General features: G+C 41.1%; 1 protein-coding gene across 4 annotated transcripts in view; it reads left to right on the forward strand.

The window, feature by feature from the left end:
• The first annotated feature begins 11,024 nt into the window (after nucleotides 1-11,024).
• The window catches only part of NFU1 (NFU1 iron-sulfur cluster scaffold), a 28,923-nt gene continuing 22,373 nt past the window's right edge, over nucleotides 11,025-17,574 (forward strand). For 2 of the 4 annotated variants that reach the window (XM_086326252.1, XM_086326254.1), the window contains exons 1-3: nucleotides 11,025-11,100; nucleotides 13,601-13,701; nucleotides 17,157-17,292. In XM_086326252.1, coding sequence (XP_086182378.1) covers nucleotides 11,039-11,100; nucleotides 13,601-13,701; nucleotides 17,157-17,292 — 299 coding nt within the window. In that variant the 5' untranslated portion in view covers nucleotides 11,025-11,038. The remainder of the gene's footprint in view (nucleotides 11,101-13,600; nucleotides 13,702-17,156; nucleotides 17,293-17,574) is intronic. The other 2 variants (XM_086326253.1, XM_086326255.1) reach the window with 1 other exon arrangement.

Below are 17,574 nucleotides of genomic sequence, written 5' to 3' on the forward strand. Positions count from 1 at the left end.
AGTCTTCCTTACCTGTGACTCAGAGTGCTCTGGGGGAAACCCTTTCAGATGCAATACTCCCACTGAGATGCAGGAGTCAGAGCTTTCTGCAGAAGTGGATGGAGTTTACCTGTGGTGAGTCATCTCTGCCTTAATGGGAGCCAGAGCCAGAGTTAAAAGCTCCAGTTCCCACAGGGTGATCTCTGATTGCATTCATTCACCCTTTAATGACTCACTTTTGCCAGCCCCGAGATGGGTTGGTGAGAGACCAGCCAGGAAGGAAGTGCCCTTATATTGTGCCCTAATCAAGATCCAAGGGGGAGGAGCCAGAGTAAGATCCGGGGGAAAGCCATGAGCTGATGGTTTAGACCTGTTTCTCTGGATTTGAAGGCAAAGATCTTTCCCCTTATGTTTCCTTGTACTGAATTATGTCACCTTTCATGGAAGGAAACCAAGTACTTCTTCATAGCCCAGAGACCCAAAAGGACTCCAAATATTTTCTTCAGAAGGCAGCCCAGTTTTCTAGGGCTGAAATTTGGGGCCAATACCATCGCTGCGTGTGGAATTCTTAAAGTCAGGTATTGTGAAATTAGTAGTTTTATACAAGGACCAGATCTCCCATACCACATCCTGTTTTTGAGCAGTACTTATTGACCCCAAGCACATATTTTATTTTTCACTCTAATGAAAGCTTTCATTATCTGGGAGGAACTGATCACAATTTTCTCTTAACCAAAATTAAATATAAACTGTCAGCCTTTTTTCAGTTTATAGTGAATATCATTCAGTTTAAGTAAAATTCAAAGCAGCTAAAACTACACATAAATTGATGAAAGCATGAAATCATGGCAATTTAAATCGAAATTTTGATTTGGGAAGTTGGAATTTACTAGATATAGTGGCCGCAGGAGAACTCAGTAGCAGAATCTATTGGCAAAATTTGAAATGAACCAAAAATTGACTAATAAATTTCCATTGTAAAATGCTTATAGAAAAGACCAGATCCCAATGAACAGAATTACAATAAAATGGAAATTCAGTGCATAGGAAATTGATCCAAGAATTGAGTTGACTTAATGGAGTTGCTTTATAGAATTTCTTGATGAAAATTCATCAATATTAGCCCAATTAAAATATCTTTATTCAAAAACATTGGATAAGGGCCTTCCATGGTGGTTCAGTGGTTAAGAATCCACCTGCCAATGCAGGGGACACAGTTTTGATCCCTGGTCCAGGAGAATTCCACATGCCACGGAGCAACTAAACCCATGGGCCACAACTATTGAGCCTATGCTCTAGAGCCTGTGAGCCGCAACTTCTGAGCCCACGTGCCACAGCTACTGAAGCCCATGCGCCTAGAGACCATGCTCTGCAACAAGAGAAGTCACTGAAATGAGAAGCATGTGCACCGCAGCTTGAGAGTAGCCCCTGCTAGAGGCAACGAGAAAGCCTGTGCAGCAGCAAAGACCTAGCGTAACCATAAATAAATCTTTTAAAAACAAAAAGCATTCGATGAAACCACTACAGAGGTTCAAAATGTCCTGGGCCTACGTAGGGGCTATCAAAGCGAAGTTGTCCAGATAGTCATTAGCTGTATGAGTCAGGAGAGAAGTCTAGACTCCTGACAGTGAGTGGTAGTGGTATTTGAATGCCTAGATATAGATGAGATCAATGAAGGAGAATGTAGAGTAAGGAGAAGAGCACTTCTAACATCCTTTGGGAATATCTACATTTAAAGCATAAATGGAAAAAAAAAAATTCCATGAGAGAAACCGGGCCACAAATATAGGCAGAAAAACAGAAGGTGACACCAAGGTTATAGGAGGAAAACATTTCAAGGATAAGCAGAGGTGTTAAATGCCAGAGAGACGTAATGACAAAAATGCTTGTTGGATTTGTCCAGTAGGAGGCAATTGATCCTGGCAAGAGCAATTCTTGTAAAGTGGTGGGGACTGATTGCAGTGGGTTAAGAGTTCCAGAAAAATAAAAAACCCAATCAAACAATGGGCCAAAGAACTAAACAGACATTTCTCCAAAGAAGACATACAGATGGCTAACAAACACATGAAAAGATGCTCAACATCACTCATTATCAGAGAAATGCAAATCAAAACCACAATGAGGTACCATTTCACACCAGTCAGAATGGCTGTGATCCAAAAGTCTATAAGCAATAAATGCTGGAGAGGATGTGGAGAAAAGGGAACCCTCTTACACTGTTGGTGGGAATGCAAACTAGTACAGCCACTATGGAGAATCGTGTGGAGATTCCTTAAAAAACTGGAAATAGAACTGCCTTATGACCCAGCAATCCCACTGCTGGGCATACACACTGAGGAAACCAGAAGGGAAAGAGACACGTGTACCCCAATGTTCATCGCAGCACTGTTTATAATAGCCAGGACGTGGAAGCAACCTAGATGTCCATCAGCAGATGAATGGATAAGAAAGCTGTGGTACATATACACAATGGAGTATTACTCAGCCATTAAAAAGAATACATTTGAATCAGTTCTAATAAGGTGGATGAAACTGGAGCCTATTATACAGAGTGAAGTAAGCCAGAAAGAAAAACACCAATACAGTATACTAACGCATATATATGGAATTTAGAAAGATGGTAACGACAACCCTGTATGCGAGACAGCAAAAGAGGCACAGATGTATAGAGCAGTCTTTTGGACTCTGTGGGAGAGGAAGGGGAGGGGATGATTTGGGAGAATGGCATTAAAACATGTATAATATCATATAAGAAACGAATCGCCAGTCCAGGTTTGATGCAGGATACAGGAAGCTTGGGGCTGGTACACTGGGATGACCCAGAGGGATGGTATGGGGAGGGAGGTTGGGGGGTGGTTCAGGATGGGGAACACGTGTACACCCATGGCAGATGCATGCTGATGTATGGCAAAACCAATATAGTATTGTAAAGTAAAAAGGAAAAAAAAAAGTAAGCACGGTGTAAAGAACAAAAGATACATTTTAAAGAATGGGGGGTTTCATTTTATATAAGGACCTTCAATGATCCACAATTGAAGGACACAGTACAGCTGTATTACTCCTTCCCCCATAAAACATACCTGATCCCCAGTCTTTTTTTATAATTTTTTCTTAAAAGACCTATCTCTCTTAATAGCTTTCTCCATATCTTGTTATATCTAACTTGCATTCCAATATCATTGATATGGATGTGTTTTTTTCCCTCCAGTTCTCATTAGTAATATCATCAAACAAATACTAGATGACATTTTTAGGGTAGAAAAGGAGAATTACCCTATAGTACCAGTGAATTAAAAAAAAAACAACCAATAGTCACTGTGGTAGGCTAAATAATACCTCCCCACTCCCACAAAATGTCCATGTTCTAATCCCCAGAAATTGTGAATGATAACCTTACCTGGCAAAAGGGATTAAGCATATGCGATAAAGTTAAGGATCTCAAAATGGGGAGATTATCCTGGATTATGCAGGTGGGCCCAACATAATCAGAGGATTCTTTACTAGAGATGAAGGAGAAGTTAGAGAAGAAGGTGATGTGATGACAGAAACAAGGATTGAAGTGATACTTTGAAAATAGAGGAAGCCAAAGAATAGAGGTAGCCTCTAGATAGTAAAAAAAAAAAAAAAGATGGAAACAGATTCTCCTCTCAGAGCCTCTAGAAGGAACCAGCCCTCCTGACTTTTTGTTGTTCAGTTGCTCAGTCGTGTCCAACTCTTTGTGACCCCATGTACTGCAGCCAGGCTTCCCTGTCCTTCACCGTCTCCCAGAGATTGCTCAAACTTATGTCCATTAAGTTGGTGATGCCATCCAACCCTCTCATCCTCTGTCGTCTTTCTCCTCCTGCCTTCAGTCTTTCCCAGCATCAGGGCCTTTTCTAATGAGTCCGCTCTTCACATCAGGTGGCCCAAGTATTGACTTTGGCCCAATGAAAATGACTGTCAACGTCTGACTCCCCAGACTGTAAGAGAAAAGTTTGCTGTCTTAAGCCACTAAAGTGCGTAATAATTTGTAACAGCAGAAATGGGAAACCAGTCCAGACACTAAAATTATTCTCCAAAATTCTAAGAGAAATTAACAATAGTTCCTATAATAGTGACAAAAGACAATGGACACCGGGTGCTGAGGGATGGTGGTGAGGAACATGGGTTAAGACTGCTTAAGCTGGGACTTCCCTGACAGTCCAGGGGCTAAGACCCCACCTTCCAATGCATGGAGCACAGGTTCCATCCCTGTTCAGGGTGTGGAACTAAGATCCCACATGCTGTGAGGTCTGGCCAAAAAAAAAAAAAAGACTGCTTAGGCTTGCACCTGGTCCTAATCACTTCATGGCAAGTAGAAGGGAAAAACATGGAAGAAGTGACAGGTTTTATCTGGGGGGCTCCAAAATCACTCTGGACAGTGACTGCAGCCATGAAATTAAAAGACACTTGCTCCTTGGAAGGAAAATTATGACAAACATAAGCACCATATTAAAAAGCAGAGACATCACTTTGCCAACAAAGGTCCATATTGTCAAAGCTATGGTTTTTCCAGTAGTCATGAGAGTTGGACCATATAGAAGGCTGCCAAAGAATAGGTGGTTTTGAATTGTGGTGCAGAAAAGACTTGAGAGTCCCCTTGGACTGCAAGGAAATCAAACCAATTCCAAAGAAAATCAACCTTGAATATTCATTGGAAGGACTGATGCTGAAGCTCCTATACTTTGGCCACTTGATGCAAAGAGCCGACTCATTGGAAAAGATACTGATGATGCTGGGAAAGATTGAAGGCAAAAGGAAAGGGGGTGGCAGAGGAAGAGATGGTTAGAGACCATCACCAAGTCAATGGACATGAATTTGAGCAAACTCCAGGAAAGAAAACACCAAAGCAAAGATTCCCAGAAAACATATCTCACAAAAGGAGATAGTGGAGGACAGAGGAGCCTGGAGTGCTGCAGTCCACTGGTTTGCAAAAAATTGGACATGACTTTGCAACTGAACAACTCTGTCCATCACTTTCTAGTTGTATGATCTTGAAACATTACTGAGCTTCTAAGGGGCTCAGTCTCTTCATCTGTAAAATGGTGACATTAAATGTCCATGATCTAGATCATTACGAGGTGTGCTTAGAAAAGATGGCCCACTGTAAGTGCTCAATCAATGTAAGCGATTTCTATTTGATTCACCAGCTGTAATGGCACGACCTTGTGGTAATATCACAATTCCCTCTGAGATTGTGTTTTACCTAACAATTTTTAATATTGGCATTTATTTCCGATTTTGTACACAAAGCATAGTTGATTAACAATATTATGTGTTTCAGGTATATGGCAAAGTGATTCAGTTATACATACACATGTATATATTCTTTGTCAAATTCATTTCCCATTTAGGTTATTACAGGGAAAAGATTTTTATTCACGTACTTACATGAGCATTAATAGAAAAATACAACTCAAGGAGGTGTTTAGAATTTGGAGCTTATACACTGTCTTAATCAGGTGTTGTTGCAAATAATCAATAAACAATCTAAATAAGAATAGAAGAGAGTTTTATTCAAGCCAAACTAAAGATTATAGCTTGAGAAACCACCTCTGAGTAGCTCGGAGAATACTGTTCCAAAGAGGTAGGGGAGGCGCCAGTATATATATAATTTTTGACTAGAAAATATATACATCTTCACTGATCAAGCATCAGATCAGATCAGATCAGATCAGTCGCTCAGTCGTGTCTGACTCTTTGCGACCCCATGAATCGTAGCACACCAGGCCTCCCTGTCCATCACCAACTCCCAGAGTTCACTGAGACTCACGTCCATCAAGTCAAGTGATGCCATTCAGCCATCTCATCCTCTGTCGTCCCCTTCTCCTCTTGCCCCCAATCCCTCCCAGCATCAGTCTTTTCCAATGAGTCAACTCTTCGCATAGATGTTGATAAAACATTACGGCTAGTCACAAAGGACAGATACCTCAAATTAATGATTTTAGTGACTTTCTATATATGGGAAGATGTAAGAATGTAGGGTCATTTACATTCTTCCTGAGGTATGCATCTCAACTATCTGGGAGCCAGCTTATTCAAAACACGGAATGCCTCACCATGTTTTGGTCCCCACCCCCCTCAATTCCCTTCAGGGCTCCCACTGTGAGTCACAGCAGTGGGTTGTGACTTAGTCCTTTATGTAATAGACGGTGGGCAACATTCTTTGAATGGTTAAAGTATGTGTACAATGTATGGTTGACAAGTGATAAGACAGACTGTTTTAGTTAGCATAAAGTCCAAGCCAAATTATGTATAAGCCAGAATAACTTCCCCATACTTCAGTATGTGAACATTTCTTCCATCAAAGAGAAGGGCAAGGGGAAGGAGAAGGGGAGAAGGAGACCTATGGGAATACAAATGATTTTTTAGGAAAAGACAAATAGGTTTTTCAGAGAATAGAGATAAGATAGTTTTGTGAGAATGTCTGCTTTGGTGTTTTCTTATTCCTAAGCCAAATTCCCCTCTTCAGTGATAGGAGTCCATCTTTCCTGGTTGCTAGACTACTGGGGAGAGGATTTATAACAGCTGAATTCTTTTATGAGGCTCTATTTTTAGGTAGATAAGGGAAGTTCAAAACAAAGTTCCTGAAGTAGTATATTCTGGATGCCTTCAACAGAAAGAGATAAGTATGTGAGATTGGGCAAGGCTCTAATAGTTTAGAAAGTCCATTTCCACCACCACCTTTTCTCTGCAAAGTAAAATCTGCCAAGAATGAGGAGGAAATGGAAATCTTTAGAGTAGCTAGTAAAGAGAATGGTTAAAATATATATACATATAACTAGTATTTTGAATAGAAATGAGTTCACTAAGATAACTGTGTTTGAACTCAACAGTGTCTGACTTTTTGCGACCCCATGGACTGTAGTTTGCCAGGCTTCTCTGTCCATGGGATCTCCCAGGCAAGAATACTGAAGTGGGTTGCCATTCCCTTCTCCAGGGGATCTTTCCAACCCAGGGATGGAACCCATGTCTTCTGCACTGCAGCTGGATTCTTTTTTTTTTTTTTTTGCAGCTGGATTCTTTACTGCCTGAGCCATCAGGGATTCTTGCCTGGAGAAATCCCATGGACAGAGGAGCCTGGCGGGCTACAGTCCATTGGGTTGCAAAGAGTCAGACACGACTGAGCAACTAACACACACACCTGAATTGAAGTTTGTCAATTAATCACACACAAAAAAGGGAAAGAGTACCAGGAATGAGGTCCCCCAAAGTGCTTAAGAGGCAGGCAGATGAAACCCTGCAAAGGAGAAGGAGGAGTAATCATAAAAGTAATAGGCACAATTGGCAGTAGTAGTGCCAGGGAAACTAAGGAATGAGATTATTAAAGGAAGGAGAGACCCTCAGCATTTGATGTTCTGGAGGTCAAGAAAGGTAAAAATGAAGAAAAATCCTTCAAATTCAGCAACATGGTTGATGGGGGTGGTCTTGACTAGAGCAGGTCCCCTCCCTGTACCAGTGGGACACAGAAGGCTGCTTTTGGTGGTTTTGATCTCAGGGTGCCTCAGGCTCCAGCAGCTTGAAGCAGGATTTCAGTTTCCAGCCAGAGGTTGAGGTCAGGCCGTGTCAGTGACAGTGCTGAATCCCAGATACTAGACCACCAGGAACAGTGGCCAGGGACAAGTGCCTGGCCTGTCACTGTGTGGCAGTGAAATTCCACATCGAGATGGAAAGTAGTAAGTAAAGTATTTATTAGGAGGAAAAAAGAGTACGTGTGTATAGACACATGCGTGGGCTCAGAGAGAGTCGCACCCTCCTGGTAGTTTGAATCACTTGTATGGGGCATTTCTTCTGGGTTTCCTGTGGCCAGTTTGAGGAGTGGGAGGTGAGAAACTAGAGATTACAACTGTAGGCAACACTTACATCAGTCGACTTTGCAAGAGGAAAAAGTCATTTGAAGGCGGTTTGGGGCAAGGCAGGATTTTTCTTGTAGGAAGGAGTAGATAAAAGATGGAGAAGTTGAAGGTGAGAGAAAAGATGGTTCCTAACTGGGGTATGTGGAGAAGGCAATGGCACCCCACTCCAGTACTCTTGCCTGGAAAATCCCATGGACGAGGAGCCTGGTAGGCTGCAATCCATGAGGTCACTAAGAGTCGGACACGACTGAGCAACTTCATTTTCACTTTTCACTTTCATGCATTAGAGAAGGAAATGGCAACCCACTCCAGTGTTCTTGCCTGGAGAATCCCAGGGACAGAGGAGCCTGGTAGGAGGCCTTCTATGGGGTCGCACAGAGTCGGACACGACTGAAGTGACTTAGCAGCAGCAACTGGGGTATGTTCTTGGGCGGAGGAGCCACGTTGCACACTTGATTCAAGGTCTAGAAGACAGTAAAGGGTCAAGCTGTGGATGACACTGAAGTCTAAAACGGGTCAGAAAAAAATGAAGCCAATATACAGCCTTGAGTATGTAAACTGCACTCAGTTTTTTCAGCCCTAGACCAGCTGTAGTCTGAAGCCCCCCCCACTCCCTTCAATGCCTCCCCTTGGATGCGGTCTCAACCTGTCCGACAACAGGTGTGTTGTGTCCATTTCAAAAACCAAAGGGAAAAGTGAAAGTATTAGTCACTCAGTCAGTCTCCTACTCGTTGCCATACACTGTATATATTCTAGAGCAGTGCCTCTCAAAGGTAGCTTGCATCAGAATCACCTGGAGGGTTTGTTAAAACCAATTACTGGATCCCACCTCCCGAGACTGCGGTTCAGTAGTTCTAATGTGCAGTCTGATAATTCACATTTCCCACTCATTCCCATGAGGTTTCTGCCCCTAGTCCACCCTTCGAGAACTGCTGTCCTAGAAAAAACTGTATACCCCAATAAGATTCTGGAAAATAGATAATGAACTTTGTACTGTGCTCTGCAAACTAGTCAGTACTCATGTTTATATAGAAGAAGGCAGCTCCGCACTAAAGTGAGTCTCTGTGCGTGCTGAATCCACAAGCCCAGCCTTATCCAGAGCCATATGGGCCTCACAGAAGGAAGGCAGGCAGCTAGCTGGCTGGAGGAAGGCGAGAATCTTCTCAGAGGATGCTACAGGGTGACTTCTGAGCTGGGGCTGAATGGCGAGAAGGATTTTACTGGAGGTAATGGGCAGGGTTAGGGATGGGGAACAGCATTCTGCTCTGCAGAATCAGGTAGTGCAAAGGCAGCACTAGGAAAAGAAATGTACGGTTCCGCGCATGCATGCAGAGTCCCTCGTGCTTACCTGACACCTGTGCAGTCATCGAAAGAATTTCTACCTGCCCCCCAGCTCCCCCCCCCATTGCCCAACCTTATGAAGTAGATAAGTAATGGTTTCAAATTCACTCAAAAAAAACAAAGACCATGGCATCCGGTCCCATCACTTCATGGCAAATAGATGGGGAAACAATGGAAACAGTAACAGACTTTATTTTGGGCGGCTTCAAAATCACTGCAGATGGTGGTGAGTGCAGTCATGAAACCAAAAGATGCTTGCTCCTTGGAAGAAAAGCTATGACCAACCTCAGTTCAGTTCAGTCACTCAGTCATGTCCGACTCTTTGTGACCCCATGGACTGCAGCACGCCAGGCCTCCCTGTCTATTACCAACTCCCAGAGTTTACCCAAACTCATGTCCATTAAGTTGGTGATGTCATCCAACCATTTCATCCTCTGTCATCCCCCTTTTCTCCTGCCTTCAATCTTTCCCAGCTTCAGGGCCTTTTCCAATGAGTCAGTTCTTCCATCAGGTGGCCAAAGTTTTGGAGTTTCAGCTTCAGCATCAGTTCTTCCAATGAATATTCAAGACTGATTTCCTTTAGGATGGGCTGGTGGGATCTCCTTGCAGTCCAAGGGACTCTCAAGAGTCTTCTCCAACACCACAATTCAAAAGCATCAATTCTTCAGTGCTCAGCTTTCTTTATAGCCTAGCTCTCACATTCATACATGACTCCTGGGAAAACCATAGCTTTGACTAGACGGACCTTTGTTGGCAAAGTAATGTCTCTGCTTTTTAATATACTGTCTAGATTGGTCATAACTTTTCTCCCAAGGAGCAAGGGTCTTTTAATTTCATGGCTGTGTCACCATCTGCAGTGATTTCGGAGCCCAGAAAAATAAAGACTGTCATTGTTTCCATTGTTTCCCCACCTATTTGCCATGAAGTGATGGGACCAGATGCCATAATCTTAGTTTTCTGAGTGTTGAATTTTAAGCCAACTTTTTCACTCTCTTCTTTCACTTTCATCAAGAGGCTCTTTAGTTCTTCACTTTCTGCCATAAGGATGGTGTCATGTGCATATCTGAGATTATTGATATTTCTCCCAGCAATCTTGATTCCAGCTTGTGCTTCATCCAGCCCAGCGTTTCTCATGATAACCTAGACAGCATATTAAAAAGCAGAGACATTACTTTGCCCACAGAGATCCGTCTAGTCGAAGCTATGGATTTTCCAGTAGTCGTGTATGGATGTGAGTTGGACCATAAAGAAACTTGAGCGTGGAAGAACTTATGCTTTTGAACTGGTGTTGGAGAAGACTCTTGAGAGTCCCTTGGACCTCAAGGAGATCAAATCAGTCAACCTAAAGGAAATCAGTCCTTAATATTCATTGGAAGAACTGATGCTGAAGTTGAAACTCCAGTACTTTGGCTACCTGATGCGAAGAACTGACTCACTGGAAAGGACCCCGATGCTGGCAAAGATTGAAGGCAGGAGACCTGGTCGACAGAGAATTAGATGGTCGGATGGCATCACTGACTCCATGGACATGAGTTTGAGCAAGCTCCGGGAGTTGGTGATGGACAGGAAAGCCTGGCGTGCTGCAGTCCATAGGGTCGCAAACAGTCACGATTGAGCGGCTGAACTGACTGAACTGGTTTCAAATAGCCAGACTCAAGCCCGCCGGGCCAGTCCGCAGCAGCGCCGCGAGTGGCCAGTAGGGTGCGCTATTCCCGGTGCCTTGCCTGATCTCAACTGACCTGCGCCTGCGCTCACGCCTGCGCGGGGCTTCGGCACCGCTTCGAAGGCAGGGGGAGGCGGGGGTGGGCGAGCGTCCTGTCCTACGCCTGCGCACTCGGACTAAGATGGCGGCGGCGGCCCGCCTGGGCTGGGGAGTTGCTGCCGCTGCCGCGGGGCTGCGGAGGCGGTAGGTGGTGATCCCGGAACTGCATAGGGGTGCCGCTGGGCTTAGCCATCTGAGCGGTGGTCGTCCCGTTCGCCCCCTCTTAAACCGAGTGGGGAGAAGTGCCCCTGACCTTGCTTTTAGGTTCACTCCCATCGCCGAGTTAGACTTGAATCTAGAGGTGGGCAGCTCTCGGTGACGCAGCTCTGCGACCCAGGTTCTGGCGGACCGTGCCATTCCTGGTCCCAAGCTCCGAGACCCGGTGCCTGAATCCCTGCGGTGGGGAGACTCTCAGAGACCGACTGTAGGGACCCCACTGAGGAGCTCTTTTTAAATCGTGGCTCCTCCAGCTCCTCTACCATGTGCATTTCCTCTGCCTTTTAAAAACAAAATCAGAATGTCAGACAAAATGTCATCATTTTCTCAGTGAAGCCCGGAAACGGAACGTGACCTGAGGTCACACAGCAATGAAGTGATGGAACTCATGTGCATCCAATACCCTAGATTTCCCCCGCCCACTCCTACCGGCTAAACCCTCTTGGTTTCCTTGTCTTTCCTCTTTCTATTGCACTGTCTTTGACATCTGTCAACATTGATTAGGCGAAAGGCACCTAGGGCTTAAGTAGCCGTTGTACCCTGATTTCTCGAATGGAACAAAAGGAGCAAAGAGCCTAACAAAGGTTGACCTCCTCAGTGTTAGGGATTTTAGTGCTAATGAGGCTTTTAAAGTTGAAATGCATTTCCTAAAAAATTAGCTTTGCAGAAGGATTTTTTGTTAGTCACCTCTTGTCTCCCTCTCTTATTCCTGAAATAATTTAACTCACCTTTACTGTTTTATTACTCTAGACTCATTTCTTCTCAGATTATTTGTCCTTTCTGCCTTTTCCATCCTTGATGCCCTTCCATAGTCCAAGGTATCCAAGATTTAGGGAGTGTGCTATAGATAAAAATACCTTCACCCCAAACCTGAATTCCATTTAATAAACAATTGTACTACATGGCCTAGCACTGTTTTAATCACTTTACATCGATTATTTGGATCCATCTTTGCCTTAATCTTTATGAGGTAGCTGTAAATATTAACTTCATCTTAGAAATGAGGAACCGAGGTAAGTCATCAGGCTAGTGGCTAGGGACAGAAATGAAGACAGCCCCTCCTTTTTGCAGGTGAAAAGAATCAGAAATGTAAAAAACAAAAAAATGATCATAAATATGCTTAAAATTTCTCAGTGAAATAAAAATTGGAATGGATGGGTGTATTAATATTTAAAGTAAACTGGATTTTAAAGTAATTACATCAGATTTCTAAAATTTTCACAACTAACGTCTCTTTTTGTTTCCTTTTCCAGTACTATTTGTTTTTCCCTTCTCCTTTTGTTTTTAAGTTGTCAAATCCATGAAAAGAATAGCCAGTCAACACCTGGGAAATTTTCTAACTCTGGTTACTCCATTCTGATTATATTCAGGGTGAAATACAAAACAGGGTCAATATGTTTCCAATCAAAAAGCACATAGGCTGTGGACTTCTTTAGCAGTTTGGTGGAGAATAGTATACTTTCTGTTAGACTTTTGGAGGCATTTGAAATGCCTTTCAAAACAAATAGCAGAGGTTATTGAAAGGCAGAGACATTACTTTGCCAACAAAGGTCCATCTAGTCAAGGCTATGGTTTTTCCAGTGGTCATGTATGGATGTGAGAGTTGGACTGTGAAGAAAGCTGAGTGCCAAAGAATTGATGCTTTTGAACTGTGGTGTTGGAGGAGACTCTTGAGAGTCCCTTGGACTGCAAGGAGATCCAACCAGTCCATTCTGAAGGAGATCAGCCCTGGGATTTCTTTGGAAGGAATGGTGCTAAAGCTGAAACTCCAGTACTTTGGCCACCTCATGCGAAGAGCTGACTCATTGGAAAAGACTCTGATGCTGGGAGGGATTGGGGGCAGGAGGAGAAGGGGATGACAGAGGATGAGATGGCTGGATGGCATCACCGACTTGATGGACATGAGTTTGGGTGAACTCCTGGAGTTGGTGATGGACAGGGAGGCCTGGCGTGCTGCGATTCATGGGGTCACAAAGAGTCGGACATGACTGAGCGACTGAACTGAATTGAACTGATCTCTTTCCAGGGAAACATAGTGGTAGAGACCGAAAAGGAGGGAGACTTTTCACTGTATTTACTTTTATTCCCTTTGAATTTTGAACCACGTGACTCTATTACCTAGTTGTTTTTGTATCTGAAAAAGGAAAAAGTTTGTAGCTTTGCCTCCTTCATGCATAGCTAATACTCTGTAACTTTTACACCAAATATTACAATATTCTGTGTACACTCAGTTTTCAAGGTTGTACATTTCCCCTTGAGCTCTTGTTTTAAATTGTTTGCAGATATTGCTTGCCTAAGGGAGTGGAAATAATGTTGATGGAAAATGAAAATTCATCTTGGTTATTATTTTCATTGTGGTTTTTTTAATATATGAGAAGTAGAAACTTGAGCTTATCTCCTAAAATGTCATTTTTGTTTTTAAATATAGATTCTGTCATGTAACGAATCCATATACAATTAAGAAACAGCTTCTGCATCAGTTTGTCCAAAGACCGCTTTTCCCACTCCCTGCAACCTTATGTAACACAGGTAAAATTTCATCTCTTTTAGAGCAAACTGCCGGAACGAAATTTTGTAGGTCATAAACAATGAGAATTTGTAAATTTTCTATTCAGATGCTTATGAAAAGAATATAACATTTTTTCTATCATAAATCACACTTTAATTATTTGCTTACACATATCATTTGGCATTAAATTTCAAGAATCCTGAGTACAGTGTCCAGTAAATCTGTGAAATCTTAGCATGTTGTGTAACACATGTTCTGGAACATAAGAGTTGCTCAATAAGTAATTTCTGAAATGGAGATATAAAAAGAAGTTACAAATGGGTATGAAGATAGGATTTGAACATTTTTGCAATGTGACCACAGTCATGTGGTTAGGGAACCTTGGGGCAAGGGTGTGTTGTCTGTCTGTCTGTGAATGCCTACCTTATGGAGCTGTAAGAGTTTGGATTTGCTTATGGAGCTGTAAGAGTTTGGATTCAGCTCTTGGCCCATCTCCATTTCCATTGCTGTCTTGAACTGCTTATGGCCATTCTCTGGAGGGTGGCCGACTGTGTCTTATGGCATGAGTTGGATCAGGGTAGAGACCTTACCTCCCCTGTATCCTGGGGCAAAAATAGGATTGCCTTCCTTGACTCTTTGCTTGAATCACAGAGCAATTTGGGCATAAATAGTAATTCACCTTAAGCTACTTTAATTAGACTTAAATTTTATGGAACTGAATTATGTAGTCATCTAGGCTTTCAAGTTGGAAACCTGCTTATTTTAGTCTTTGATATTGACGTCAGGAACCATTAATCTGTATTTTGGGGGGAGATTATGTCTACTTTTTTATCTGTTACCTGATTGGTCAGAAACAGGGTTAAAAGAACCTTATTTTCTGTGTATTTACAGAAAGTGGTGGCAGCTTTTTCTATAATGTTCCGTCTGAAAAATTGTTCCCTTGTCAGAGGAATTTACTGCTTGGAAGTATAAATATTTTAAATCAGGTATTAGGTTGGCCAAAATGTTTGTTTTTTTTTTTTTACCATAAGATGGCTTTAATAGTGCTTAGTTGTTTTTAACTTCATTCAAAACAATTTTGTTAGATTGTATTCTACAGCTGCCATATCAGCATGCATTTTTTAAAAAGCTTATCTAATTTGAAGAACTTTTTATAGTTACTGTAATATTGAAGATGGAGGATAAAAAGGAACATTTTCAGCATATTATACTTTATTATTTCAAGAAAGGTTAAAGTGCAGCTGAAATGCAAAAAAAAGATTTATGTTGTGTATGGAGAAGGTAGTATGATTGACCACATATGTCCAAGTGGTTTGCAAAGTTTCACACTGGAGATTTCTCACTGGATGATGCTCCATGATCAGATAGACCAGTTGAAGTTGGTAGCAATCAAATAGAGACATTAATTGAGAACAGTCAGTTTTATACCATGTTGGAGATAGCCGACACACTCAATATATCCAAATCAAGAATTGAAAATCATTTGCACCAGGTTGGTTATATAACCCAAACCATTTATATTTGGGTTCTACATAAGTTAAGCAAAAAAACCCTTCTTGACTGTATTTTGGCGAGCAATTCTCTACTTAAACATAATGCAAATGTTCCATTTTTAAAACAAATTGGACAGGCGATGAAAAGTGGGTACCGTTCAATAATGTGGAGCAGAAGAGATTGTGGGGTAAGCTAAATAAACCACCACCAACACACCAAAGGTCGGTCATTATCCAAAGGTGGGATTGGAAGGGAGTCGTCTATTATGAGCTCCTTCTGGAAAACCAAACAATTCTAAGTACTTCTCCTAATTAGACCAACTGAAAGCTGCAGTCAAGGAAAAGTGTCTGGAATTAGTCAACAGAAAATGCATAATCTTCCATCAGGATAACACAAGACCACATGTTTCTTTGATGACCAGGCAAAAACTGTTACAGCTTTAAATTTTTTTATTTGAAAACTAAAGGAACTTTCAGGCCAACCTGGTACTTCAATGTTGGAGGTTATCATTTAAAATTTTTCTCCTTAATAGGATTTGCCTGGCACCAAGTCACCAACCAATATCTTTACAAGACAGCGACTTAATCAAAATGTATGGGAGTTTTGCTCTTCTTTACCAAGAAAATGACTCATCATCAGTTAGCTGGAATTGTCTGGAGAGGTGCAGAAAGAATCTCATTTGTCAAATTAGAATGTTCTTTTGTAATAGTTAAGTATTTTTATACCAACCATATGTTTTGCCAAATTTTATCATTTTCTAATTTAAAATAAAACTGTTACTTTGTGATATTTTACTCTTTCTTAAGACAGGTGATGTGAGGATCATGACAGGGTAGAAAGACTGAGCTTAAATATCTTTTTCTTTTATGCTTGGCACTAGTAAGTTTGAAGTGGCACTATGCACAGTGGTTAAACACGTGCTGCAGAACTGGCCAGGCTTGAGTCCAGGCTCTGTCACTTAACTAGGTGGGAGACTTTGAGGTTTAGTTTAGTCATTTATAAATTAGGATAAAAACAGTGCTTCCTTGGCAGGATGTAAGGATTAAATGATATAACTCACATAAAGTGCTTAGCACCATATGCAACACATGATAATTACTCAATAAATTAACCTATTTCCATGTACTGCTCTAAGGTGAGAATTGGGTGGTTTTTTTTTTTTTTTAAACTAAGTTTATTTTTATCATAAATAACCAGAACCTGTTTAATAGTTGTAAACTATTAAGACCTCAGTATTATCTTTTTGTCCTGCAAGCTGTTATCATAATAGCAAGGTAGGAAATTCAGGATTCTGTTATTCTCAATCTAATCATGGCCTGAGAAGAAACAGAAGAATTTCTGAAGATAATTTTAAAATATCCTGAAAAGTAATTCACGTGGAGTCTCACTTATATGATGATTTATAATGTCACTATACCTTTGGACAAGTTATTTAACTTTTAGTAACTTAACAAGTAATTTCTAAGTCTCAGTTTCTTCTTCTGTAAAGTAGGAACAATAATACCTTCTTCATAGGATTGTTAAAGGCTTAAATATATTTAAAGCACTCAACCCTGTATCTGACATGTAATGAGTAAGCATAAAATAAATATTATGATAATTTTTTTTTTGATGTTAGCACTTTGGCAAGTGATGATGATTTGTAATTATAGCCAATTTGGTATTGAATTACCAAAGAGAATACATCGAAGACTGCCTTCCTACTTAGGTATACGATTTTGCTAGAGTTTGTGGAGTAACAAAACTATATAAATAATATTAATATAAAATTCAATGTAATTATCCTAGATATTTTTATAAATTTGCTTTTTATCTTTAACAAGTCTTCTTTTGTAAGCTTGGGCAAGAAAGCTTTATTTTTTTGTTTTCTAATTTTTCTTATATCTTTTGGTTCTCTGAAAATGAGCACTTCATAGTCCATAAGCTTGTTAACTAGTATTTTTTTCTAGAATAACATTCCTTTTTCTTTTTTCTCTTTTAGTGAGATACATGTTTATTCAAACACAAGATACCCCAAATCCCAACAGTTTAAAGTTTATTCCAGGAAAACCAGTTCTCGAGACAAGGACCATGGATTTTCCCACACCAGCTACAGCATTTCGCTCCCCTCTGGCTAGGTATAGTATTATTTTTATTTGCTTTTACTGAGAAGCATAAATAACTGACTTCAGGAGTTAAGGTAGCCTTAGCTATTGCACTTTTATGTGTGTTGCATCTCTTCAGTATAAAGATTGTTTTCTTTTCAGGTAAACAATAAAGAAAAACAAGATTTGATATTAAGAAACTCTTCTCTTGAAAAGTGATGTACTTAAGAGATCTGTAGCGTGACTAAATAGAATTTATATTTTTACTTTTAAAAAATCTGTCAAAATGGTAATATGGCAGATATCCATCCTAAA

This window comes from Bos grunniens, chromosome 11 (assembly GCF_055505025.1).
Source record: "Bos grunniens cultivar Pamir isolate PY7600 chromosome 11, Bosgru_T2T1.0, whole genome shotgun sequence".
Taxonomy (NCBI): domain Eukaryota; kingdom Metazoa; phylum Chordata; class Mammalia; order Artiodactyla; family Bovidae; genus Bos; species Bos grunniens.